Source organism: Anolis sagrei, chromosome 1 (assembly GCF_037176765.1).
Source record: "Anolis sagrei isolate rAnoSag1 chromosome 1, rAnoSag1.mat, whole genome shotgun sequence".
Taxonomy (NCBI): Eukaryota; Metazoa; Chordata; class Lepidosauria; order Squamata; family Dactyloidae; genus Anolis; species Anolis sagrei.
The window spans coordinates 316729831-316756629 of NC_090021.1; the positions used below are offsets into that span (position 1 = coordinate 316729831).

Genomic DNA, 26799 nt, shown 5'->3' on the forward strand with positions numbered 1-26799 from the left:
ATAGCACATGCCAGGAGTTAGATACTTGGCTATTCCTTTTGTGTATAGGGGTTTAGATTATACTATTGTCATACTTAGGTACATGTAATTATTTTTCACATGGTAATCCCAAAGACAATGTGGCCAGTAGAGTTGTGGTTCAATTAACTTTTACTACACACTTGTTCATGTGAACACTACAATAACATGAAATCAGTTTTAAACCTACGATCACACAAACCTCCCTCCAGGTTTATAATACAGGTTGAGGCAGCATAACTTCCTTTTTTAAAAATGCGCACCACTGTTGGTTGAAGACGTAGCGGACGCTAGTGGTCTCGTTCGAGAGGCGGGAGTATAAAGATTTGTCCTGACACAGTTCAGTCGCCATCATGCGTTGGAACAGTGAGGAGCGTGCTTTTGCCGTTGAGGCCTACTTTCTGAGCAGATTTGGAGTGGCCGGCCCGCTCTCCAGATTTGGCCCCTTGTGATTTTTTTCTATGGGTTTTTTTTTTTTTTTTTGAAATCCTGTGTTTATGTGAACCGTCCAAGGACCCTACAAGATTTGAAGACCAACATCCAGGAAGAAATTCCCAACATAACGCCTGCTATGCTGGCAAGAGTCATGACAAACGCCAGAAATCGGTTTACTCAGTGTATGGAGAATAGGGGACGTCACCTACCTAATTTGATCTTCAAAACTACGTAAAACAAAACTTTAGGTATGCGCCTACATTATATATAAAAAGCTTCTGATTCATACAATGGGTTTTATTAAGTTTTGAAAAAAGAAAGTTATGCTGCCTCACCCTGTATTAAGAATTGCAGGTTTCTGGTCTTTTTCCTCCTCCATCATTTTAACCCTAACAAAGATAGTGCCCATCATGAATTTTGTATTTTATTAACTAATAGATCAGTACTTCTAAAAAGTAGCACATAAAAATGAGAATGTGAATGAATTTTGCCATTATGAAGTTATGAAGATCTATTTTAGCTTAGAAAAAGCAATTTAGCTTCATACAGATAATTATCTGTATAACACTGCTGTTGTGCCTTGTGAACAAATGAAAGAAATTTGACACACACATTTTTCTAGACAAGCCATTTATTTGAAATACCAACTATATGTAGGATAAAGTCAGTGTTAACATGCTTCTCAGCAACAGTAGAAAAATAGAACCAGTGAAAACCTTTTTACAACTGTAATGGTACTCAAAAGAGAAATGTATTGTTTTACAATGCATCACACAAGACTAGAATTCAATTCTAGAGGTACCTAAATAAAAATACTATATTTTCTTAAAAAACCAATATGTACAATTGAAGCGTAAACAAGTTTTACAAAGTACTGGTTATGCAGGTTGTAGAAAAAACACTTGCATAGGACATGAAGTTGGTTTAAGAATTATTTCTGAGCCTTTAGCATTGAAGGCACTTGACTTTATACCAGTAACAGCACAAGGACGACATTAACATCATGGACACGTAACACCTTCCAGAAACACATACAAGTATAGAAATACCAAATGTTTTCTTTTTTTTTACCTGCCGCTTCTCCCAACATTCCACATACAACCCTCCACCATATAAACAGTCAGTCGTTGGGAGTAAAATGAATAATAGTGCTATCTGCAGCCCGTTTCAAAATAAATTACGTGATAGATGAAAAATTGTGATATTTCCAAACAAGGGCCAGGTTTCATTCTCTCTTGTTAAAGGCTGAAAAAACCCTACTAATGACAGAGATCAAAATAAGAAAACGTATAGACAGTTAGAGGCAGTTATTGCAACCTCACAGGACAGTATGGATAACTCAAGAAACAACTCACAGTATTCGTTTAAAAGATCAGTTTGTAAACAATGGCTAGGATCCAAAGTGCAATGTCTGCACAGTGGTGTTTCAACCTTCCTCTCAGGTCAAAAGTTATCCCAAATCCTGAAAAGCTCTCCCCTCTACCCTTTACTCCTTTTGTGGTAAAAAATAAAACCTATATGCATGGAAACATACTGTGTGCATACAGTCCTCTGGATCCCAACCAAAGAAGAGAACACATACCTTTCTCTCTGCAGGATGCATCTCACCAACCAGTTCTGGACAAAAATCTCTACTGGTGGCAGCTAAAGTAGCCGAGATTCTCATTTTCAGGTTTCATCCTATACCAATTGTTCAGTAAGCAATTGTTTCTCTTTCAAAGCCATGGCTGTATGGTTACTGTACTTGGAATTTTCAATAATTTATTCAAAAGTGCTTCATGCAATCAAATGATGACTATTTCTTAAAAGCTGCAGAGACGGTACTGTGCTTTGAAGACACTAAGCACGACACAGATATTGATTACAACACTGAACAGTTGGGACTTGTTGCTTAACAAGGCCTGCTTTTTTTTGGAGGACAAAAGGACTGAGTAATTGAAGCTCTGAGTAAACCATCTGTCCAGCAGAATGTAAAAATAATTTCAATTATGGCACAAATCACGTTTGATCAATTTGTTCTCAGGCCAAATTAACCCCTTGACAAAATATCTGCATTCCTCTGACTCATGGACACGTAAGCTGGGTTTTAATGGGCCACCCGTGCATATGCCGTTTACAAACACATACAAATATCAACACAGAAAAGATGCCCTCTCTTAAGGAAGCACAAGAGGAATACAGGAGGGCATCTTGTACAGATCGTCAATAAAAGGGCTACCCAGAGGTTCTGCAAAGGTACCACTGATTTACCTGACATATGGCTGCTAGGAAAAAGGATCAAGGTGTAAGAAGGGAAAGAATGTATAGGGATATGTGTGAAAACAGATTTGATAAAACATAAAGTCAAAATTAATGCTACTTCCATTCTCTCCAGCAATTTTTGCAAACAATTTAATGTTAAGTGCCCCAGTTGTCTTTAACCCCCCTAAAAATCTTTTACCAAGATTTGTTCTCATTTAGAAAACTCCAATGTTCTAGGATGATGGCCTACTTAAATTGCAATTGTATACCAGGAAGGAAAAATACATGCCAATACTTTTGAGCAAGCTATTCCATAGAAACAACCACAAATTAAAACCTGATGGGTTACTTTAGCCATCTCTATATCCCAGTTTCACTCAACCTGGTGCTTTCAAGAACAATTTCACCATCCCAAACAGCACAGCTGGGCACAATGAGAAGTTTACTATGACAATCTGGGAGGGGGCCAAGTTGGAGAAGAGAATGTTACGCTTCACTATCAATTTTTGGAAGCATACTAGCTCTATTTTGAGAGAGGATAACAGTAAAACATCTGACATGGCGATTATAGATTTCTCAGTGGATTCTTGTTTGGGGATACTAAGTTTATGGAAAATATCACATCAGCAACGGTCCTATTCTAAACTCTCTAAGGAAAAAGCCATTAGCAAGGAATTATACTAACTTCCATACCATGGCTTAATCCAACAGTGTGCTCTTGTGCTGATGGAAGTGGGATTCTCATCTTCCCATTCCTGTTGCAGCAGTCAAAAACCTGACCCAGAGAATTTGCCAGCCTCCTGATACAGGTTTTTCAAGCAGATGGGGAATTGCAAAAGCAAGCAGATATCACTTATTTTTCTGGGAACAAACAAGTTCTAATATAAATACAAGACTGGATTATGGTCCATGAGATAAATAAAAAAAATCACTGGACAAGATGGCATAGCTGGTTCCCACATTTACTGGTGGCCAAAAGATATTCTGGTCCCATTGTTCCTGGAAGCCATATATTAAAGAGCAGATTTAAAAGACTCTGAAGTGGATTTGATGAAGCACTAATTTGTTGGACAGATATAAGTGGTACCCTGTGTTCCCTGCCAGCAAGTCAATAAAAATGAGACATTTGACAATTGGTACTGTTTAACCCTCTACAGGAATCATATCACTAATTTCAACTATCCACAGAACATATTTTAAAAGGCATAGGATGAAAGGCTTTGCACTTCATGAGAAGTGTAGCAAATTCAATGTGGTGTAAAACTTGTGATATCATCTTTCCTCTCACATAGATATATGTGAACACCCGCAGCTCCAGAACTTGTTTTAACAGTGTTTTCCCCCTGAAGGTTATAGGTGACAAGAACAAAAGTTGGTGCTTAAAAGCAAGAAAGAACAAAACTGTGACTAAAGATTGAAACAAATTTTACATGTCAACAGTGTCAAGTATCTAAAAACGGAGTCAGATATGTTAGATAATATCCTGACTGAGGTGTTCAGGTGATGGAAGAGCTATATTTTAGATCTGACCACCATATCAAGTTAGGCCTTTGATACAAGTGACCACACAGTGGTACTCAAACCTTTCCAGCACTTGCCACAAAAATATGTGATAATGCAAATGCTGATTGCTGAAGTGGCCATACGTTAGTGGCAACAGGCACGGCTAAACATGCCTTAATTATCAGCCCTGCGTCCCTACATTTGTGTTCCTAACCTCGCCTTTTAATCTTCACTGACAAAAAGAAAACCCCAAATACACTCAAGAGGTTGGGATAATGAAACTAAGTGCTATATCACTTACAGCTATGGAAGCTATAGCTGTTACGCTTCAATCTGAGATTTCCATTCACAGAGCTAGAGCTCTTATAGTGTCAGGCGCTCAGCAGTATCACCAAGACTTGAAGCCCTTGGTCTCATAGTTAGAGGCAGAAGAAAGAAGGCAGTAAAGCATTCCCCTCAGAGCTTTTTGGAGAGGCAGAGTTTTCTGCAAGGTATTAACACCCATCTCAGATGTTAAGAGGCAGCGTTAGCAGAAGCATCCCTCTCTCCCTCCTGCACTTGGTATGAAACCTCATCATTCCTTCATGTTTTTTTAAAAAAGGAAAGCTTGATGAGAGTGTTTACAATACCAGTCACTGATAGATGGGTACGAACAAGTGGGATGAAGGAGGAAAGTGCTTCTCAGAGGATCCAAAGGGGAAGGACTCCAGAGCCTCAAGGAAGAAGTTCTCCTCTCTCCCAAAGAAAATCCCAGCCCTAAATGTTACTGAGTATTTGCTACATCAACAAGAAGACTAGCTGTCATGGACTTGGTAAACAGAAGATATATAAGCTAGGTTGGATTCTTGCACTAGTGGTAGACCAGGAAGGTTTCAGACCTAACCACAGCAGTTACTGAGATGTGCTGTTCTTTGGAATTCCTATAGTCATTCAAAAATAAAGACAGACATTGTCACCATCTTATGTAAGAAAATACATCTTGTGTGTGCCATCCAATGCACACAGGAAAACAGGAGGTGAAATATTTCTTTTCCTTAAAAAAAGCCACAAAGAAGAGTATGAACATACAGTCCTTTAAAATATGACAGTAAAAGTTTAAACATACGAATCCCAAAAACTAAAGTTGAATGTACAGATGCAAAAGGCTACCTTGTATTTATTATTATTATTATTTGTAAAGGTGCCAGTTAAAATATCTTTTCAAAAAGAGGCTTAACAAAATCTGTTCAGAACACAAACCCTGAAGCAGCATTCCAAATAAACTGGTAGCATGCCATCTCTAACGAAGCCATGTATATACAAAAATGTAAAGAAAAGAATGGAGCGGCTGGCATTTAAACGATTTTGGCCAACAAATGTCAGGCCAAAGATTGCAAAAATGGATATTTCACAACTCTATAGGCACGGAGAAGAAGTGGAGGTGGTTTTCAGAGGGCAGATTTCTTATACAGGAAGTCAGGTTTGCTTGGAGACCTCCTGCCTCTGCTCGCTGCCTCTTCTCTTTCCAGATCTGCGTTTCTCTGTGCTTCATGCTCCAGGGGCTGAATGTCTGCCAATCGCCGGCTCAATTGCTCTTCATGAATCTCTGAACTGTATGCTGGCAGAGGAGGCCGGCCAGAGGTGAGCCCATAGGTTAGGTCACTTTCTATTTTTGTTCGCCCTCTTGCATGAACGGGGATGTTCCCCGTGTTCTCCTGGGCAGCCAATGCCAAGTCCAACCGCTGGGGAGGTTGCTCTAAGACATCAAGGTGTATTGGTTCATTCTTTTGTCTGTGTGGATGCCCTTCTTGAGAAAGTGCATACTCTCTCCGAGATTCCTCTACCTTTTTTGGAGAGATGTGGTTAGATAAGTGGGTTGCCTTCAAGCCGTTGGGTGATACTTTGTTGTGGCTATACAAATCCGGGCCGTAATAGATGCCTTGAGAAGGTGATTGAGTGTGCCTGCTAAGGGCAGGAGTGGAAGGTCTGCACGCAGCACTGGAGAAATCATAGAAGTCAGGATACTCCTGCTGATTCTCTCTGGTATCCAGCTTTTGCTCAACTGAATGTTTTTTCCGGGAACTGTGTATGTGCCTTGTCTGCACGCAGGAAATGTGTTGGGGTGCTCCCGACCCAACCTCTAGAACAGGCTGGCTCAGTTCGGTGTCAACAGTAAGCTCTGGCAGCCTCCGGTCCTTGAGAGACATTGTCGACACACCCATGGCAATATCTGGAACCAGCTCATTGAGCACAGGCGGGGTACTCTGGAAAAGAAAAAAGAACTCAGATCTATTTCATGTTTTTTCATGTTCTGAGCCAGAGGCGCCAGGTCTCCCCTCCCCAAAGGTTCACACTTAGTACAGATTATAAATAAATGGACTGTCTTCCTACCTTTGTCCCAATGTAGGAATCAAGGTAGCCAAGATTAGAACAAAAATACAGTTTAAACAATATTTGGAAAAACCATTAAATAGATTTAAGTGCCCTTATTCTTTCCATCTACACCAGAGGTCCCCAAACTAAGGCCCCCAGGCCGGATGCAGCCCGCCAAAGTCATTTAACTGCCCCCCACCTTAAACTGTAAACTGAGTGTTGCCCAAAGTCTGAAACAACTTGAAGGCACACAACAGCAACAATCCTAATTAGCTCGACTATCTCATCAGCCAAAAGCAGGCCCTTACTTCCCACTGAAATACTGGTATGTTTATCTTGGTTAAATTTTGCTTCATTTTAAATATTGTATTGTTTTTTTCATACTTTTTTGCACTACAAATAAGGTATGTCCAGTGTGCATAGGAATTGGTTCATGTTTCTTTCAAAGTATATTCTGGCTCCTCCAATAGTTTGAGGGACCATGAATTGGCCCCTTGCTTAAAGTTTGAGGACTTCTGATCTATCCCAATTGGCTTGTCTCAGAGAAGGGACACACCGAGTTTAACAACTACTCTGAATTCAACAGCAGTTGAATGCTGAGGAAAGGTAAATGGCTAAAATTCCACTAGTAGTACAATACTAGTATGGTTGAGTATCCCTTATCTAGCCACCTAAAATGCTCCAAAATTCAACATTTTCCACAAGGGTTGAAGATAGTGATGCCTGTGCTTTCTGATCGCTTTATGCACAAAATTATTAAACATATTGTATATGAAATTATCTTCAGGATATGGGTATAAAGTTTATATGAAACATAAGTAAATTTAATGTTTAGACTAAAGTATATCACTATGTATATGCAAATGATTAAAAAAATAAAATCCAAACATTTCTGGTCATAAGCATTTTAGATAAGGGATGTTTAACTGGTCCTTATTTCAGAGTGAATTACAGAAATCAGCATCCCAAACCAATATTTCAGATTTGGACTACTCAATAGTTTAAAATAAAACCAACAAGCCTGAAGACTGTGGGCAAAATTACAACTGTTATTCCCAACTAGACCAGTCATGACAATCAATAGATTTTACAGAAGTGCTGACAAGTCTCCTTGATTTATTGGATCTGCTCTAGTTGGGAATTAGTAAGCAGACACACATTTGTCTGTTAATTTAACATACTTTGCATCTGAATGGGGCCATTAGACAGAAAAAGGGACATAAATGTATGACAAGGTGCTTAAAGAATCCTTGGTATTAGAAACCACATGATTCCCACTTGCCCCAAATACTCCAGAACTCAAAAAGTTTAGACTAGCTCAAGTGAAACAAGATGTAAGCCTACAGATTTGTGGAAGAACCCAATATTTTCCATTCATGCAAAACCTCAGAATATCGGTGTTTTGTAAATGAAAGCCATCAGTTACAGGGCTTCCAGTAAAAGAAGACTCCCTAAACATGTAATAGCAGACCATTTCCTTTCTCAAATGAGTTAATAGCAGCTGGGTTTCTATCTAGTTACCCACAGTCACGAAGACACTGTTTATGTGTCTTTGTTCAACAAAATACTTTTCCTGTTAGTCAGACAAGCAAACAATATGGATTGAGAAGTAGAAAATGAACAGTGCTTTCCAAAGAATAATTAGAAGAGGAGGGAATTTTATAAATAATGGAAGGGAACTGAATTTGAGGTTTCTTTCCTGTTGTGGAAAAGGAATTGCTAACCGGCATAGTTTCAGTGTTCAAGTTTACATCAGGATATTTACATCAGGACATTCACCCAAATGTTACCAAATTTATCTGGTGAATATTTCAGCAGCCAAACCCATCTTAATTTGTTCCAGGTCAAGCTTTATTTCTGTCTGAAACATGTTTTACATAACTGGGGCCAAGTCAGTATTTCCCCCTGCTTGAAAAGTTACAGCAAAAAACCTCTCATCTGCACATAAACAATTACATCTTTGTCTTGAAAGATTAAGATATGAATTTTCTCTTAAGCACTCTGCCATGAATTATTAACAGAAACCAATGTAAAAGCAAGTTTATAAGACAAAGCTTCGAATGCCCTCCTAATTGCAGTTTTAAGAGCTTGGGGAACAGAGTTAGAAGAACAATAACAAAACTAAACCTATACTAAATCCATTCTCCCTATTCTACCATATGTTCCTTTCCTTGATATATTTAACTCTGAAGGGATTTGAAGGAGAAGGAAAAGAGCTCATTTTGCTGGTATGCTGGTGTCTCTTTCCTTTCCATTTAACCCGAGGGCAGATTTGCACTTGTACTTACTATGCAAATATTTGCTTAACTCTAAGGCCATGGTACTTCCTGACAAGTGCCTGAGTTAAACCCATTCAAGAACTAAGGTAATTCACAATGGAGCAGAAAGGAAGATTTGCTAATTTTTCCCCCAATTGACAAGGAAAGAGGGAAACTACATATTCCTCATATGTAAAAAGGGTTGGCCCTACAAATAGGAAGAGTGTGGCAGGCATCACAGGCAGCAGTTTTTGGGTGTCAGGAAAGGGTGGCAAATCACTGCTGATCTAATTTGTTGTTATTAGATGTTCACTGTCAGTGATGGTGAGAAGTGCTAACAAGATTGTCTCTGCTAATATAACTCAGCTGGCTTTGAGTACCCAGCATATGAGGCAATTGTTTGCGGCTCTACTTTATGCTGTAATATGTCTTGGAGCTGGCACACAGCCACCACGAAACAACCCAGAGCTAGATGGTTTGGTGTGTCCTTAGTTGCCTTGTTATGAGACTGAAGATCTGATATGGCTGAATTTGAAATAACCTTTATAAGTGCTAAATCTTGTTCCTTTCTCCCAGACCCCATCAACTCGCTCTTGGTGTCCAAAGAGTATGTAAGAGGTATATTAGCCAGACTTACCACTTGCTTTTCAGCAGCCATCACAGCTGCTGCTGCCGCAACTGTTTGCCTTCCCATTCCCGCTGTGTTAGTGCAATCAGGAGGTGTGGCTTTGACACTCGATAAATAGATGGGTGGGGGAGCTTTCGGGGCTGTCCTGGTGTGAAACAAGGAATGGTTACAAGGGTAAGAGAAGGAGCGGGAAGGGTGCTGGCTTTGTCCCCTTGGCTTCCATCCGACTTTAAACTGGTTGTGGATTGGAGTTGCTGGTGGATGATAAGGAGGTGGAGGAGGAGGTAAAGGGGGATGGAAGGCCACAAAAGAATCTAGCTCTGTAAACATGGTTTCTGCAGTGGGTGTACTGTTCACTCGACATCGTCCAGACTGTCTCAGGGTCAGAAGTGGGCTTTCATCCCCAAAGTGCTCATCTGGAAAGAACTTGTGAGGATTCTGCAACAGAAAAGTAACATACAGAAGAAATGAGAAGCCCCATCTACACTTTTCAGTAAGGTCTGGATCTTTGCAGGTGTGGAAGGAGGGTGGAAACTTCCCGCGAAATCACCATTTTTGATCCCAGGGGGAGATGCCAGGGGTTGTTCATACAGCCACTCAAACAGTCCACAGAAGAGGGATGGCGGGGATATTCTTTCCTCCCTTATCTCTTTTTTACCCTTTAAAAATTTAAAAATATGTGCCTTGCTGAGCCTAGAGGTTTCTACTTACACTGTACTGCCTGAAAATGATGCAAGGGAGCTTCTGAGAGGGGGAAAAAGTAAAGATTTCCCCTGATATTAAGTCTAGTTGTGTCTGACTTTGAGTGGTGCTCAAATCCATTTCTAAGCCGTTGTTTGTAAATGCCTCCAAGGTCATGTGGCTGGCATGACTGCATGGAGCGCTGTTGCCTTCTTGAGGAAGCGGTACCTATTGATCTACTCACATTTGCATGCTTTCGAACTGCTAGACTGGTAGAAGCTGGGCCTAACCCGCTTCCTGGATTCGAACCACCGACCTTTCGGTCAGCAAGTTCAGCAGCTTAGCAGTTTAACCCATTGCGCCACCAGGAGGTCAGCTTCATTTGTTCTTTAAAGGCATCAAAAAGCAAGGAAATGCCTCCAGGTTTGGTAGAGTACCACTTTTTACACTTTCAAAGGCAAAAAAGAGGGAAGAGAGGACAGGGAGCTGGTCCCCCCCCCCCCCCCCCGCGCTGATTGTAAATCAGTACAGGTGGGAATGTGGCTACTTTCTTGCCAAAAAGGTGAGGTTGGCTGACTGTTTGGGCAGCAAATGTGTAGGGAACCAGAGATTGATTTTCTGCAGTGCAGAAGGTCCCAGAAAATTTCTTTTTACCTTTCTCCCAGCACACAGTTCAAGATTTGTAACAATTTAGAACTATCAATATAAAAGTTAAACACAATTACATATATTACCAGACTTCTATTTTTAAAACAAGTTAAAAGCCATTTAAAAATACCTTTAAACACAAATAGATACACATACTTCACATAAACCACTGCTGCCTGAGTATTATCTAGAATTTTACAACCTGTGTTTATGAACTTTGTTTAATTTGAAAGAGTAGTTAACACTTCTACTAATACTGCTGAATTCCTAGCATTAACAATACATGGAGGAGGCAGTTTTACAGTACAGTAATTTTGCAAGCCAAAATATGTAAAATGTCAGTTAAAATAATTTGAAATCATGTCAAAGTGCTTGCAAGAATAAAAAACAGATTTTATTCTTGTGTTTCTGCTCCACTTTAAAACAAACCTTTCTATAAAAATCTTTATCTCAATGACTACCACTGGGTGTCTCTCTCTTTGGAATGAAGAAAAATACTTCACAAGTCTTACTTGGATTTTTGATATTTTTAAGTGATGTTTTCCTTGTATAGAACGTAAAAATATTGTAAATTAATATTTCTACTTTTTTCATCCAGAAGCACACTTTTAGTTGTTGTTTGGCAGGACTAAGAAAACAAACTGGAACAACACTGTAGAGCAGGGGTCCTCAAACTTTTTGAACAGGGGGCCAGTTCACTGTCCCTCAGACTGTTGGAGGGCCGGACTATAGTTTACACGGGAATATTGTGAAACATTTGTTTTATATATTGTGAAACATTTATTTCTAATTACAAATAAATGAAAATTTGATTTCAAGCATGTCGTAGCATGGGTAACAGGTTTACTATAACAGCAGGAACCCATGAATATGTTTACTGATCAGCCTATTGGCCAAACGTTTTGGCCAATAGTTTGTGGCAGCCACACAGTTTCTGGATGAGAACTACTACTTTCAAAGTAAGGGCCGCACAATTAAACAGAAAATAACACTTTCAAACCAGGAACAGATTTCTGTTCTACAATTTAATATTACGTTTATTTATATACCACTTTTTGTCTCCACAAGGAGACTGTGGGCCCTTCCAGACGCCCTATATCCCAGGATCTGATCCCAGGTTTTCTGCTTTAAACTGGATTATATGAGTCTGCACTGACAGATAATCTGGGATAAACAGAAAACCTAGGATCAGATCCTGGGATATAGGGCCTGTCTGAAAGGGCCCTTCTAAACAGACATATAACCCAGAATATCAAGGCAGATAATCCACAATATCTGCTTTGAACTGCATTATCAGAGTCCATGTAAGCCAGTTAAGTGTGGATTTTATACAGCTATGTGGAAGGGGCCAAAACAGCTTACATTTCATTACAATTTTAAATCTACAAATATATGAAACATTTCAATAGAATTAAACATTATTACTATTCTTTAAAGCAGGCATGGGCCAGCTTGGGCCCTCGTGTTTTGGATTTCAACTCCCACAATTCCTAACAGCCAGTAGTGGGAGCTGAAATCCAAAACACAAGGAGGGCCCAAGCTGGTCCATGCCTGCTTTAAACATTCAATGGAAAGCTATCAAAACACATTCAAAGCTGAATAGGGAAAAGAGACCCTGACATTTGGGAATTGCAGTTCTGAGGATTTATAGTTCACCAGCCATCAAAGAGCATTCTGAGCTCCTCCAAAATGGATCTGAACCAAACTTGGCATACAGAACTCCCACGACCAACAGAACATAATGGAGGGGGGGGGGAAGAGACATTATTATTATTATTATTATTATTATTATTATTATTATTATTATTATTATTAAACTCAGTTGGAAGGGACCCCCAAAGGTCACTTAGTCCAGCCCCTTCTTTCTGCCAGGCAGGAAGATAGCATTAGTATATTATTATTATTATTATTATTATTATTATTATTATTATTAGACTCATACAATTGGAAGGGACCCCCAAAGGTCATCTAGTCCAGCCCCTTCCTCCTTCTGCCAGGCAGGAAGATAGAATTACTGCAGGAGCAATAACAACAACAACAACAGTCTCCTGAAGTAAACTGAAGGGCATTGGACTTGAGTTTTGGAGTTGTGGTTTATCTACATCCAGAGAGCACTGTGAACTCAAACAATGATGGGTCTTTGCCAAATTTGGCACAAAAACCTGATATGCTGCAAATGGAATACTGGCCTTGGTGTGGCCCCTTGGCCCTGCTGCTGCTGCGGAGGGCGAGGATGAGGAGGCGGAGCTGAATCTGAATGGAGGGAGGGAGCGGCCAAGTGCCGAAGGGAAGAAGGAAGAAATGGAAAAGCTAGGAAAGGGGAAGGAAGGGAAGGGATCAAGGCAGAAAGAAGGAAGGATGGAAGGAAAGAAGGGTATAAGGAAGGAAGGAAAGGGGAAAGAAAGGCAAAAGGAGGGAAGGAAGGATGGAAGGCAGGCAGGCAGGCAGGCAAGCAGATCGGGGCCTTTCTGCCCCCAGCCCCCAGATGCTCCATCTCCGTCTCCTGTCCGGGGGCAACAGGAGCAGCAAGAGGAGAGTGGCTGGCTAGGAGCGTGGAGAAAAGAGACAGACGTGCCTCCCGCTGCCTGCCAACCTTGCAGCCCCAGCCATGGTGCCCCACACCTTATACACCCTGGAGCTCTACAGGCGGAGATGGAGCATGCGGGGGCTGGAAGGGGGGCAGGAAGGCCCTGATCTGCTTGCCTGCTTTCTCGCTCCCTCCATTCAGACCCAGCACTCATAGTGTCCGCGCCTCCGCCTCCCTCTTCCTTCCCAGCCCCTGAGCGGGATAGGAGCAGCAGCCAGGCTGCTATTGGTTCAGCCACCCCTGCCAGGGGCCGGATAAATGCCCCCAGCGGGCCGGATCCGGCCCCCGGGCCGTACTTTGGGGACCCCTGCTGTAGAACCATAAACTAGGATTCTTAAAATGCCATGGGGCTTGGATCAAAAAGCTTTAAAATTATTATCATTGGTAATATATCTTTATTACCAGTATTTATTATTTCTTTAGCTGTACATTTTTGGGTAATTCACTTGAGACATCCAGCATCGATCTTCTCTCCTAAAGGAGCACTGGAACAAACCTTCTGCATCTTTCATACAGAATATCCTCTGTTTTTTTTTTTTTTTTTTACATTAAGATGAAAGTTGCCATGATGAGAAGAAGCTGATTACATGTTGGTTCCCATAAGGAATTCATTACCACATGGGTACATAGTTACAGGTTCCATTAAAAAAAAAGGTCAGCCAAGTTAAGATGTCATACCTGCAAGAGTTCAGCAGCAGAGTCCAAAAGTCCAAATTCTCTCAAGACACGGATCTGAATCTCATAACTGACAGTGGCCCCTTCTCCACAATTCAGAGCATATGCTCTTTGCACCTGCTCAGTGTGACGAAGTTCCTGCAGTCTTTTTACCATCTCCTTAACAACAGACAGACAAGGAACTGAAGGGGGAAAACAAAACAATCCAAATCAAAATCTTATTCTACATTGTTGGAATGTGCTTTCCGATGACACTGAATGAATATTGTTAAAGAACGTTAGCTATGGATGCAACAGCTCTGTGCAAAAGAACATGTGAAGAAGTGCAATCATTCCAATGAACTTGAATGAGGGAGTGTTGCAAAGACTTTCAAGGACAGAATGACTGCCAGTGGTTCGGGCAATCATGAACCACTGGTCCTTGGGAAATGGAAAAAGTGCTAACACAGAAACTCAATTCTCAAAGTGTCTGCATTTATTAACATGCCAAAGCAGATACAGAATTTTGTTTAGTTTGGTTTGGGTTTTGCTTCTAGAATTTAAACTCCCCCTTTCCCCCAACTTGGGAAAAAAGTTGAAATTTGCTGTCAACATATGGTCTCACACACAATCTACAGTGTTTCAAAATGATGAAGCCAATGTCAAAGCGGTACATTTCACAATGGCAACATGTTACAATTACACAAAAAAGTTACAAACTGTTTAAAAAGTGATCAAGTTTGACTAACTGTTTTGAGCTAGAAACAAATCTACCCTCCACCCCCTCCCAAATAGAGAATATCTCATTAGGCTTTATGCTGCAGGCTCTTGTGAATGACTGAGGTCAGGAGCTGTTTATGCAGGAATCATTCAAAATTCTTTGCCTCACCCTTTTGAGCAGTAAGAGTTTCATTCATGGCTAGTTCATGGTTGCAGAATACAGCGATTTCAAATAGGGTCCATCTTTTTGAAACAGCATGTAGTTGCTTCATGAATCTAATGAATACCAAACTCTGCCCTTTGACAAAATCACTAGTCTTTAGTTCTAGACTCTTGCATATCATTGTCCAAAGTCATTAAACCTAACTTGTCCTATCTTTTCTCTCTCTTATTTCTTCCAAGAGGTAACCCCCCCCCCCCAACACACACACATCAATAAGCTCCCTGCAAATAAAAGCTTGAGTTTTTGAGTGTCTCTATCTCTTCTGTGCCACTTGCAATGTCTTGCTGAGTGTAGGAAAATTATCTTCAGTAGCTCAATAGGCTTTTAGAAGTACAAATCCTTTGATACATGTACAAACTACTTCTACAAAGCCCCGAAACAAAGAAAGTATACATTATGCCAGCGGTAAAGCCTTTTGTTATCATACTGCTTTCTATTAAAACTGTTCGTGCTTTGGTGCTGCAAAACTGTCCTTTCCAATCCTCATGCAGTCATTTTATGACTTGATGTATGATATTTTTAAATGTCAGTGCTCTATTTCCACTGGGATATTTCTAGACAACTCAACACTGGTTCTCTTGGCTCAGATCTCATTGTTTTGGTTGAAGACTGAAATCACAAGACCACTACAGTACCAATAACTACTTTAGAAAGTCACACATTAATCCAAAAACATACAATGTAACTATAGGACTCTAAAATATGGAGTGAGAAAATGGAATTATAGATTACCCAGACCTACCCAAGAGAAAACTCTTGAGATGCCCCGGACACCCTGTCTCTACTACCCTGCTGCTTGTAATTGCCAGGTTGGCACAGGGACTGTGGCACAGCTGGATGAGAGTCAGCTGCATTAAGATCACTACTGACCGAAGGGTCATGAGTTCAAGCCTGCCATGAGTTGGTCGGAGTGAGCTTCCGACCAATTTGTATAGCTTGTTGTCGATCTTTGCAGCCCGAAAGACAGTTGTATCTGTCAAGTAGGAAATTAAGGTACCACTTATTGGGGGGGGGGGGGGGTTAATTTAACTAATTTACAAGGCCATAAAAATCTCCAGCAAGTATGCAAAGAATGAGGAAGTACTTCATCAATGTCACAAATGGACAGTGAAGTGACAGCTCCCCTGGTGGCCAGAATACTCTCATGAAAAAGCTGGATTGTTAAATAGCCTCTGAGTGTCTGTCTATATATGTTGCGTGTCTATGGCATTGAATGTTTGCCATGTATAAGTACATTGTAATTCGCCCTGAGTCCCCTGCGGGGTGAGAAGGGTGGAATATAAATACTGTAAATAAATAAATAAAGAAATAACAATTGGTAAAACAGCGGCCATCCAGGACTTGATGCATGCCAGAATGACCTGGCATGCATCATGGATACCTGGTTGGACGAGAGCAGAGGAGTAAGCCTCTCCCAGCTCTGTCCTTCAGGCTTCATGGCTCAGCAGCAGGCAAGGCTAGGGGGTCGGGGAGGGGGGTAGCGGTGGTCTATTGAAGTAACATCCCCCTGACCTGGATACCCTTGCCCCACTCAAAGGATTATGAAGTGGGAAACCAGAACAGATTAGGGGTTTTGTTGGTGTACCAGCCGCCTTGTTGCCCAACAACCTCCCTAACAGAGCTGACGAGGTTGATTTAGGGCCTAGTCTTGGACTTGCCCAGACTTTTGGGGCTGGGAGATGCAGCTCAGGACTTCATGGCCTCAATGACAACCATAGGGCTGTCCAAAGCGATAGCTGGCCCCAGTCATAAGGCATGGAGAGCAAAGGGAGACAGAATTTGATGGTGGAGTAACTTCAGTAGTCTCGTCATGGTCAGATCTCTTCTTGGGGCCCTTCCACACAGCCATATAACCCAGAATATCAAGGCAGAATAACCCAAAATATCTGCTTTGAACTGGAATATCTTGAGTCCACACTGCCATATATCCCAGTTCAAAGCAGATAATGTGGTATTTTATTCAGCTGTGTGAAATGGGCCTTGGTCAGCTTTAGACTCACCAGAAACCCTTCCCTCCACAGAGCTGGTGGACCTATTAAGATGGTCCACCCCAGGAAGCTTATGGATCCAGATGGATTCCTGATGTCTCTTGGGGACTTCTCAGCTACCAGGGTAGGTGATTCTATTGATGCTGATTGATTTCTGGAATACGGAGGTGGCCAAGGGTATCAATACGATTGCTCCGAAACGCTTCCTTCCCAGATGTGGAGCTAAATGGGTCCCTTGGTTTTCCAAGGAGCTACTAGCAATGAAGTAGATTTACATGGTAATGTGATCCTGCTGGTCCTCTTGAACCTCTCAGCGGCTTTAGATGCCATTGACCATGGTATCCTTCTGGGGTGAATTGTGGGGATGGGACTGGGAGGCACTGTAGTTCCCATCTTTCCTTGCGGGCCACCTCCAGAAGGTGGTGTTGGGGGGTCCTGCTCAGACTCATGGCCTGTGGACTGTGGGGTCCTGCAGAGCCCATCCTTATCCCTGATGTTATTTAACATCTACATAAACCCACTCGGAGAGATCATCTGCAGTTTTGGAGTTCAGTATTATCTGTACGCAGGTGATGCTCAACACTATTACTCCTTTCCATCGGATGCCAAGGAGGCTACCCTGCATCTGAACCAATGCCACCGCCGGTAATGAACTGGATGAGGGTAAACAAATTGAAGCTTAATCCAGATAAGACCGAGGTACTGCTGGTCTTGCATAAGAACGATCCAGGAATAGGGTTACAATTTGAGCTGGATGGGGTTACACTACCCCTGAAATCCTAGCTTCGCAGTTTGGGGGTAATTCTGGATTTTGCCTTAAATCTGGAAGCCCAGGTGGCGGCAGTCATCACGACTGCCTTTGCACAACTAAAACTTGTGCGCCAGCTGCGCCTGTTCCTAGAGAAATCTGACTTGACCAGTGGTACATGCACTGATTACATTCCATTTGGACTACTGTAATGCACTCTATGTGGGACTGCCCTTGAAAATTTCGGAAACTCTAGTTTGTCCAGAGAACAGTAGCCAGTTACTTACCAGAGTTTATTCCAGGGAACACACCACTCCCTATTGAAACAGTTCAAATGGCTCCCAATTTGTTTACGGGCCCAATTCAAGGTGCTGGTTTTAACCTATAAAGCCCTACATGACTTTGTTCTGTGTCCCCCTGTACAGGTCTGGTAGACCTTGAAGGTCTAGTCAGGAGACCCTTATTTCAACACAATCCCTGGCAAACATGCACTTTAAAATCACTAAAGAAGGTACATTCTTGGTGGGGGGTGGGGGCTTCTACATTGTGGAACTCACTACCAGAAGAAATTAGATCAGCTCCCACCCTCATGACATTTAGGGAAGGCCTGAAGACTTTCCTATTCGAAACAGCTTTTAACTGAAACCAGGAACTTTTGGATGCAGAAGAATGGGGAATTTTAGACCAATTTTAACTTTTAATGTTTAATAATATGGAAGTTTTTAAGGATTACTGAATCTCTAATACTTGTTTAGTTATGGTTTTTAATTATTTGTATTATGTTATAAATATGATGTGAGTCACTTTGGGTCCATCCTGGAGAAAGGTGGCATAGAATAAAATAAAATAAAATAAAAAAAATATTGACATACTTTTGTGAAAATTCCACTCTCTTATCAAATTCAGATTTTTTCCCCAGAGGAAATCAAATCAAATGGGGGGATATTGTAACACATCCACTGCAAGACACTTCAAGAATATTTCACTAGAGTTTAGAAATGGGCTTACTTGGAAGGCCCATTCCAGATGGAGTCTATCCATCTGGAATGGGCCTTCCAGGCGTCTCAAGGAAAGGGTGCAATTGGAGCAGAAGTTTTAAATGTGCAAAGATACTCCTGACCACTGCCAAAACCTGGGCTTCCAGACTCTAACCTGAGTCTAAGAATATCCCCAAACTGTCATCAGAAGGAGTGTAACCCCATCTAGCACAGGCTGAATCCCTATTCCCTGATTTGCCTTCTGACTGGCAGGAGTACCTATGACTTGTCTGGATTAAATTTCAATTTGTTTGCCATCATCCAGTCCATTACTGATGACAAACACTGGTTTAGGACCAAGAAAGCTTCCTTGGCTTTGGGTGAAATGAAAAGGACTGGGTGTCATCTGCATATAGATGGTACTGCACTCCAAAACTCCAGATGAACTCTCCCAGCGGTTTCACAGCATGGGGGACAAACCGAGTCCTGAGGGACCTCACAGGCCAATGACCAGAGGTTCAAACAGGAGTTCTCCAGCACAACCTTTTGGGTACATCCCTCCAGGAAGAAACAAAGCCACTGTAAAGCAGTTTGCCTCTTTTCTTTAGAATGGGCTTTCTTTTTACTAGGTGGAAAGGCACTACTGAGCTAAGCAAGCCTGGAAGAGTAATCATTGTCACACTGACATTGGATACTGACCAAAAGGGAGGGAGGGCACTTAAGGCCTTGCTGGACATTAATGAAATGACACATTAGTCAGATTATTCTGTGCATTTATATTATATCAGCTTATGAATAAGGCCCCTCTGTCTTTTTCTGGCTTAACTGTATAGCTTGAAGATTGTTCATTACTGACAACAGAACACATCTTATTTTTTATTTTGCTGACATTGTTTTAAATGATTTTACATTTTAAGATTCAAACTCCACCTGCTCATATTAACAATATCTGTAACACTTCCAGTGGGAAAAACTCTCTTCTTAAATTTCTTCTAGTCTCCTTTAACCTCATACATTTTGTATGTGAGAGATTAAAATAATTTGCAACCCATTTCAACTCATGTATTAGATGCCACAATCTCTAGTCATGTTTACTTTATTCTGCAAATATATTATTCAGATATAGATACCATTTGAAACCAAAGAATAGACCTTTAATCAGCCCTTAATAAATCTTTATAAAGGAAAGAAAATTCAAGGTATGCCAGGAGAATGAATTATTTACATTTCAAATCCACCTGTGTGACTATGTGGAATTAATTTTTGTTATTCTTCTTTTTTTTTTTTAAATTAGAACTAGACTTCCTGTTTTGAAACATATACACGTAAATTTTTTTTTTCTGTTTTATAGGTTAGACATGACCATTTCAATTCAATTTTAAAACTTTCATAGCCAGTTTATTGAAGTTGTTTCTTCCTTTGAAAAAATTAGTATTAGAATCTTGACATATAAGCATTAAGGTTCTACATAATGCACTGGACATTATCTTCTCTACAACATAATAAAACAAGACACTCTAAGAACCCAATTTTTTAAACAACATTTAATATTGTTGAGAATGAGTTTATAACAGATCAGGCTGCAGACATACCTGGGATTTCATTGGCTACAACAGAAGGAGGACTGGATTGGCTACTACTTATTTGCTGGTGACTTATCATATGACAGCACTGTGGAACGGCATTGTTTACCATGTAGAGGGTATCAGGTACATTGGACATTCTAACCATCCGTAAACGAACTAGGTCAGTCTGTTCCACCATCATCTCGTCCAGAACCGACTAAAACACAGATTGAAACAAGGAAGTTTACCAAAAATTACCCTCATTTTCTATCAGCATAAGCCAATTTATGGCATGTCATCAGTATGAAATGATAGATACTATCTTTGTTTTTGGTTATTAACCAAACCAAGAGATATCCTGATTATACAAGATGAGAACAGCTAGAAAAAAACGACTAGCTTACATTTGCTCAGGAATATATTTGCTCTTCCAACAAGAAACAGCATGTTCATTTCAGTTAGCAGCAGACAGCCTCTACCCTTCTGAATCACTGATCCTTATCCCTGCTAAAATTTTAATCTGATCAGTACATACATTCTAACTGCCTGAAGCCTACTAACCCTTCACTAGTACTGTAATACTCATCACCATAATCAAATGGGGCAGTGCTGATGCACCACGATTCATGCCTCAATCTCACCAAAACAAACTGTCTGAAAAGTTAATTGCATAACAGAATGCAAAAGTTCATTTTGGACTCAAACACATCTGCTGTACAGTTATGCAATAGCAGGGGGTTGGACTAGATGGTCCTTGAGATTTTTCTAATACTATGTTTTCATGATTTTATGATATTTGGCTGCTTCTCTGCGTGAGGAACTAGGGGTGTGGATTTGTTTACACATAAAACCCCATACAGCACTTTCATGAGCTATTTTGGTGCGCTAACTTCATTATCTGTATACAAGCTGTGAGGAACATGCTGTGTATCCAAAACTACTGCTGCTTCCAGGTAAGCTTTCTGATCATCCAGAGCTTCCTCCATATAAATGGAAGGCAAATCTAAACATGCTCATGGGTGGCAAGGGGAGGGAGAGATGAATAATAGTGGTAATGGAAGGGGGAAAGCGACTAAGTCCTTTCAATACATTTCAGGGTAGGACTAATAGATATGGAAAAAAAGAGCTGAAATTCTGTTCAAATGTAAGTATCAACACAGATATAACAACAAAAGGCCTCTGTTTGGCCAGATACCCATTTTCAATTAGCAGTCTTCAATAAATCTATGCCCAAGGGAAGCCCTGAAAAGCTCAGAGGTATTTTATTTTTGTCTGTAGGTGAGATGGAGGTTTTGAAGTCACAATAAATTGTAAATACATGTACTCTTTTTTATACAAATACCATTCTGAATGTGTCATACCAAGTCAGATTAGACATAAGACTATACATTGTCAGATTAGTTCTGAATTATCAAACTCATTACCTTTGCCTCCTCCACGTAAGGGGAAAACAGTCTCGGTCTCACATAAATTCCTGCATTCTTCTGTCGCAACCAGGCATTTGACTTTCCACCTTCCGCAGTTGGCAACATGTCTGAAGGAGGGGTACTAATGAGACCTCTCTTCATCTTTAAAAAAAACGGGAAAAATCTGTATTAACTTGGGCACAAAAAAATTCTGTTGAGCAATGCAATTCAGGGTATATTATGGAGGGGAACAGCAAACCCCCACCCCCAAACAATTTTGCCAGGGACCAGTAGCATATTTGTATCCATTGATTATATCTGTTTCTTTCCTTAATGAAAATGCAACAGGGACCAGCAGTAGTCCATAAACGAGCACTCTGAACAAAACTGCTGTTGAAGATTCATAGTAACAACTCATAATAGATTCAAAAATAGAAGAAGGTATTTGTCAATGTAATATAATGTCCTCATGCATGAGTGAGTTATTTCTGATCTATGGGCCAAATGCTGACTGGCATAATCTCTCAAACTTCCCTATGCTTCAACAATCTAGTTCTTCGTGCTTTGTGTCCACAGCCCTTAAAGAAACTGAACAGGTTTACAAAACAGGGACAGATGCCAAATACAGGGCCAAAAGTCATCTTACAGCAGGAGTAAGCAAAATGTGGCCCCGAGGGCACATGCAGGCCTATATAGTTGTTTTCAAATCCTCATATTCTTTTTCTGGCCAAGAATAAAGGCCGAAACACTGCTTCTGGAAGTCTCTAGAAGCAGCAATGTACTTTCTTAATAGGTAACAGGCTTCTGGCGGACTTTAACACAAAAATTCAAAAGAAAAAAGAAAACAATTTCAAGAAGGAAAAACAACAAGCTAATAATAACCAGAAATCCATCTTCTGGTTATTTCTGATTTACTTATTTTTTGCTTTTTTGGGTTTATGGGGGGGGGGGGGCGCATTTTGGTCAATTCATGTTGCCCCAGAAAGTTCCTGGGCAAAAAACTGGACCCACCATATTGCTCACACAGGATTCAGAACTATACTTACAGAATCTGTTAGTACTTCACTGTTCATTGGCAAAATATGCTCAATGCGGACAAATGGTAACAGTGAAGAAAGGATCTCTTTTAATTCCTCAATGTCAAGATCTCTCCGCTTCACACCTCGTTTGTTCACACTGTGAGCTGTGCCACTCAGCAAATTAGGCTCTGCAGGGGGAAAAGGCAGACAGTCTCACTTCAGTATTTTAAGATTTCTGCTACTGAAAGGAAAAAATAGTGGGGGTTTTTTTTGTTGCAAAACTGGTTTCTTTGACCAGCATTCTCTTTCTCTATTTTTCTTCTTATTTATTATTTACTTGGCATCCATGCAACAAAGATTCTCTGGGTGACTTTCAATAAAAAGAATAATGAATAAATGTAAACATAAAACCACAAAATCAAATATATTATGAACCAGCAGTTGAAGATAAACTTTCAGAAAGACATCAAAATACTCTAAATTTCAAAACTCTAGAGATGATCAAAAGATGTTTAAAAATCACTTAAAGGCCTTTAAACTGAAAAGACCGGAAAAATAAGACCATGTTTAAAAACAAACATACATACACGTGGAAAGACATCTATAGACAAAGTATTTTCTATGTCTAATATTATTTCTGAAATTGCAAGGAAAGGATGTCACCTAGACTGTCATCAGAACTTTAGTTTACATGTCATCCCACTATCTTCCGAGATACCAGATTATTTTAGGGGAAGAGAATACTACTGAATACAAAGAAAATGAAAGGGGTTTTGACAGTTCATGTTCTTGGCCTTAAATAACCCAAAACTGCAGTCTGCACGGCACTGGTTATGCATCTGAGTTAGTTTTAACTATCAAGTGGCCTTGCAAACATGATTCTCAACAATGGCCTGAGTATCCAGCATTCTAATTCTAATTAAGTGAATTGATCAGCTGGGCATGCTTTGACTGGAACAAAAAGTTCCAACCTCACATGTACTATGATGGAGACTAGTCAGCTAATAATGATGAACAGAAAAGAGTCCCTGGGATTGTGGTGAAGTGTGCACCAGCTTAAAAAAAAAGAGAAATGTCATGATGGGGGTCTTTAGAAAAAAAAATGAAAATAACCCAAACCAGTATTATAACACTTCTATATATGTTGCAACCAGTTAAAAATGCAGTGTTTAGTTCTGATCTATGCATCTCAAAAACAATGAAAATAGTTGTAAAATACAATGAGCATTTTGATAAGCCTAAGACATACCGTATTTACTCAAGAATAATGCACCATCGAATGTAATGCGTAACTCAATTCTGAATCTGCATATTACAAGACAATAGATCTGCTGTCAAACGTAATGCGAAGGCACAGCACGTCCAGTAGGCAGAGAGCACGAGTGAGGCTAGTTGGAGATCCCCACCCACTTATTAGGCTGAGGCTCTCCGGCCTCACACAGTTTTCAGGGGGCTGAGCCTCGAAGGGGAAGTGAGAGACCCCAAGAGGCAGGATGCATGGCCAAGCTCTGACCCACAGGGAGGCAGCAATGACAACATTTCCTGCTCCTTTGGTCAGAGAAACCTGAAATCTGGCAGCCCCATCACTGCTACGCAACAGAAAAAACTGAGCTGCCCTCCTTTTCTGGGGGCCAGGGAGCCCTGAAGATGCCAGAAATAGCCTCTTCGCCCCCCCGCTTCCAATACTGGTGGGGTTGGGGGGGGGGGATTGATGTTGTCATTTGGGAGTTGTGGTTGCTGAGATGTATAGTTCACCTACAACCTAAGAACATTTCGAACCCCACCAATGAAAGAATTGGGCCAAACTTCTAACACAGAACCCCCATGACCAATAGAAAACTGTGTTTTCTGATGGTCTTTGGAGACTCCTCTGACATCCCCTTGCGAGCCCCCCTGGGATCTCTACCGCCAGGTTGAGAAACACTGATCTAAGAGAAGCAGACACCCACAATGCTCCTCTTTCAGTCATCTTACCCAAAACAGAACTTTTCCAGATTCTGATAACTACGAAAGGTCTGTGTGAACATATGAATATGCAGGAAATTACATGGCAGCGATCACAGGAGCATGATGAATCATGGCACCAGGGGATAAACCACTAGGTGTTATCTGCTAAAATAACGGAAGGAAGATATACTGAAAGAATACTGAATGCAACACACGCCATTTCATTTCAGTTTAGAGTAGCAAACTAAGGTATCATAGCTCAATGGGAGAGCTTAGTAGGAGGAGTGCAAGAAAATAGGGATAGAAAGATGTTTCCTCTTTCCCCCCCATATTAGTAAACGGTGGGGGGTTCTCTACTGAAGCTGACTGATGGGCGATTCAGGGCAGATAAATGGATGAACTTAGGAATTCTTCACATAGGGCATTCAAACTTGCAGCATAACGCATAACACCATCAACTTGAATAGTTGATCAAACCGGTCACTTTATGAAAATATGGGCTAGATACGCCTATGGTCTGAACTGGTCTGAACTAGTATGGCTCTTCTGATGGCTTCCTCCAGGCTTTGTGAGTTTACATAAAGGCACCGGTTTCTTTGTTAATATTAAACTAGATATGACAGTTGAGAAGTATTTACCTCGGTCTGCTATTCTTTTCATTAACTGATGTTCACCCCATTTAACAAGGTACTTTAGGACATCTTGCTCACTTGCCTGTCAAAGAAACATATAAGACAATGCATAAACACATTCAATTTTGGGCTAATAACACACACAGCTTTTATATAAGTAAATTACAGCCAACAGACATTCAGTGTAAATAGATATATAATCCAATTACCATTCTTGCTCATAACATTTCAGGTTTTATGAATTCCTGAAAAACTAGTTAAACATCTAAATAAAGGAGTTGTTCATTGCTATCCTCCCACACTTTTTCAGAAAAACTAAGCAGTGCATCATTTTAAATTTTACTGAACAACACACTGAAATATTCAAGGGCCTAAGTTAGTCTCCTCCATCCTGGCACCTCCAGATGTGACAGAATGCAACTCCCATTTTCTCCAGCCTCTTTTGCCAAGTTAGGAATAGGAATGATGGGAACTGAAGACCAATCCATCTAGAAGGAACGAGGCTTAGGGTGCTGCTGGCGAATAAATAATTGTATAGCTCACTTATCTCATCTGTGGGAGCCCAAGCAGACTAGAGATTTCAGAGAGAGGCGGCCTCTTTTATTTCAAGCTGATGGAAATGAGAAGGATGGGCATAGAAGCTTTGGCAATTCAAGAGATAAGGAAGTCACTCATCAACTATTATTATTTATTTATTTAGAGAGAGCATGTAACTCCCTTGCTAAAAAAATTCACTGGCTATGAGTCTCTTTCCAGGAATAATGTAAAGTGCTGGTAATGGTGCATAAGCCTCATAAAGTTTATTCCGGACTATTCTGCTTTCAGGGGCAAACCAAGAATGGGCAACTTGGAAGTCCCTGAACAGACCCAGAAGTGGAGTGGGCAGATCAAAATACAACCTGGCAAAATGGCACTACCTAAAAGAATCCTCCACCTTGTGTGACTGTGAAGAACCTGTATGCTCACCCACAATGCCCTGCCTCATGTACAGAGGAGGATTTTTTTAAAGCTACAGACAATGTGGTCGTTGTTGCCTGCTTTTGGTCAAAAAATATTTAGTCGCTTGTGTTCTATTTTATCAGTTTTATACTTATTTATGCAATGCTTTTGATACGAAATAAATAAAGCTTATTCCAGACTATCTGAAAGTCCCTATCTCCTCAGATGAGTCTGCCCAAGTAAAACCTTTGGGAAAGGGCTTTCTACTTTTTTTTTTACTGCCCTCACAGGCTCAACCAGTGAGAACAGGAGAAAGAGTCTTCTCAGTGGCTGCTCAATTACTCCACTTTGCTTCTTATCCAAATGGACATTCAGCCTCTTGGTTGGTGAAAGACCCTCCCTCCCTCCCAATTGCCATGGCTTTGCCTCTGAGGGAGATAAGAGTTGCCATAACTTGCTGGACTCCCTTCCCTCCCCCATTGGCATTCCCTTCCCCTTGTTTGCCATGCCTTACTTGGATTGTAAGTCTGAAGACTTAAATGAATAATTAAGAAAGATTTGCAGATGTTTTCCTAATTTATATATAACTTTTTTTTGTTGTTGCTAGCAGTCCAATTCTGTCGCATCCAG

General features: G+C 40.7%; 1 protein-coding gene across 1 annotated transcript in view; it reads right to left on the bottom strand.

The window, feature by feature from the left end:
• Positions 1-1066: 1066 nt before the first annotated feature.
• BTBD7 (BTB domain containing 7) overlaps positions 1067-26799 on the bottom strand; it is a 101350-nt gene continuing 75617 nt past the window's right edge. Inside the window, exons 5-11 of the mRNA XM_060756420.2 lie at positions 25237-25312; positions 22679-22839; positions 21651-21794; positions 20254-20443; positions 14030-14208; positions 9445-9873; positions 1067-6440 (exon numbers count right to left, since the gene is read on the bottom strand). Of these exons, the coding sequence (XP_060612403.2) occupies positions 5625-6440; positions 9445-9873; positions 14030-14208; positions 20254-20443; positions 21651-21794; positions 22679-22839; positions 25237-25312 (1995 nt within the window). The 3' untranslated portion in view covers positions 1067-5624. The remainder of the gene's footprint in view (positions 6441-9444; positions 9874-14029; positions 14209-20253; positions 20444-21650; positions 21795-22678; positions 22840-25236; positions 25313-26799) is intronic.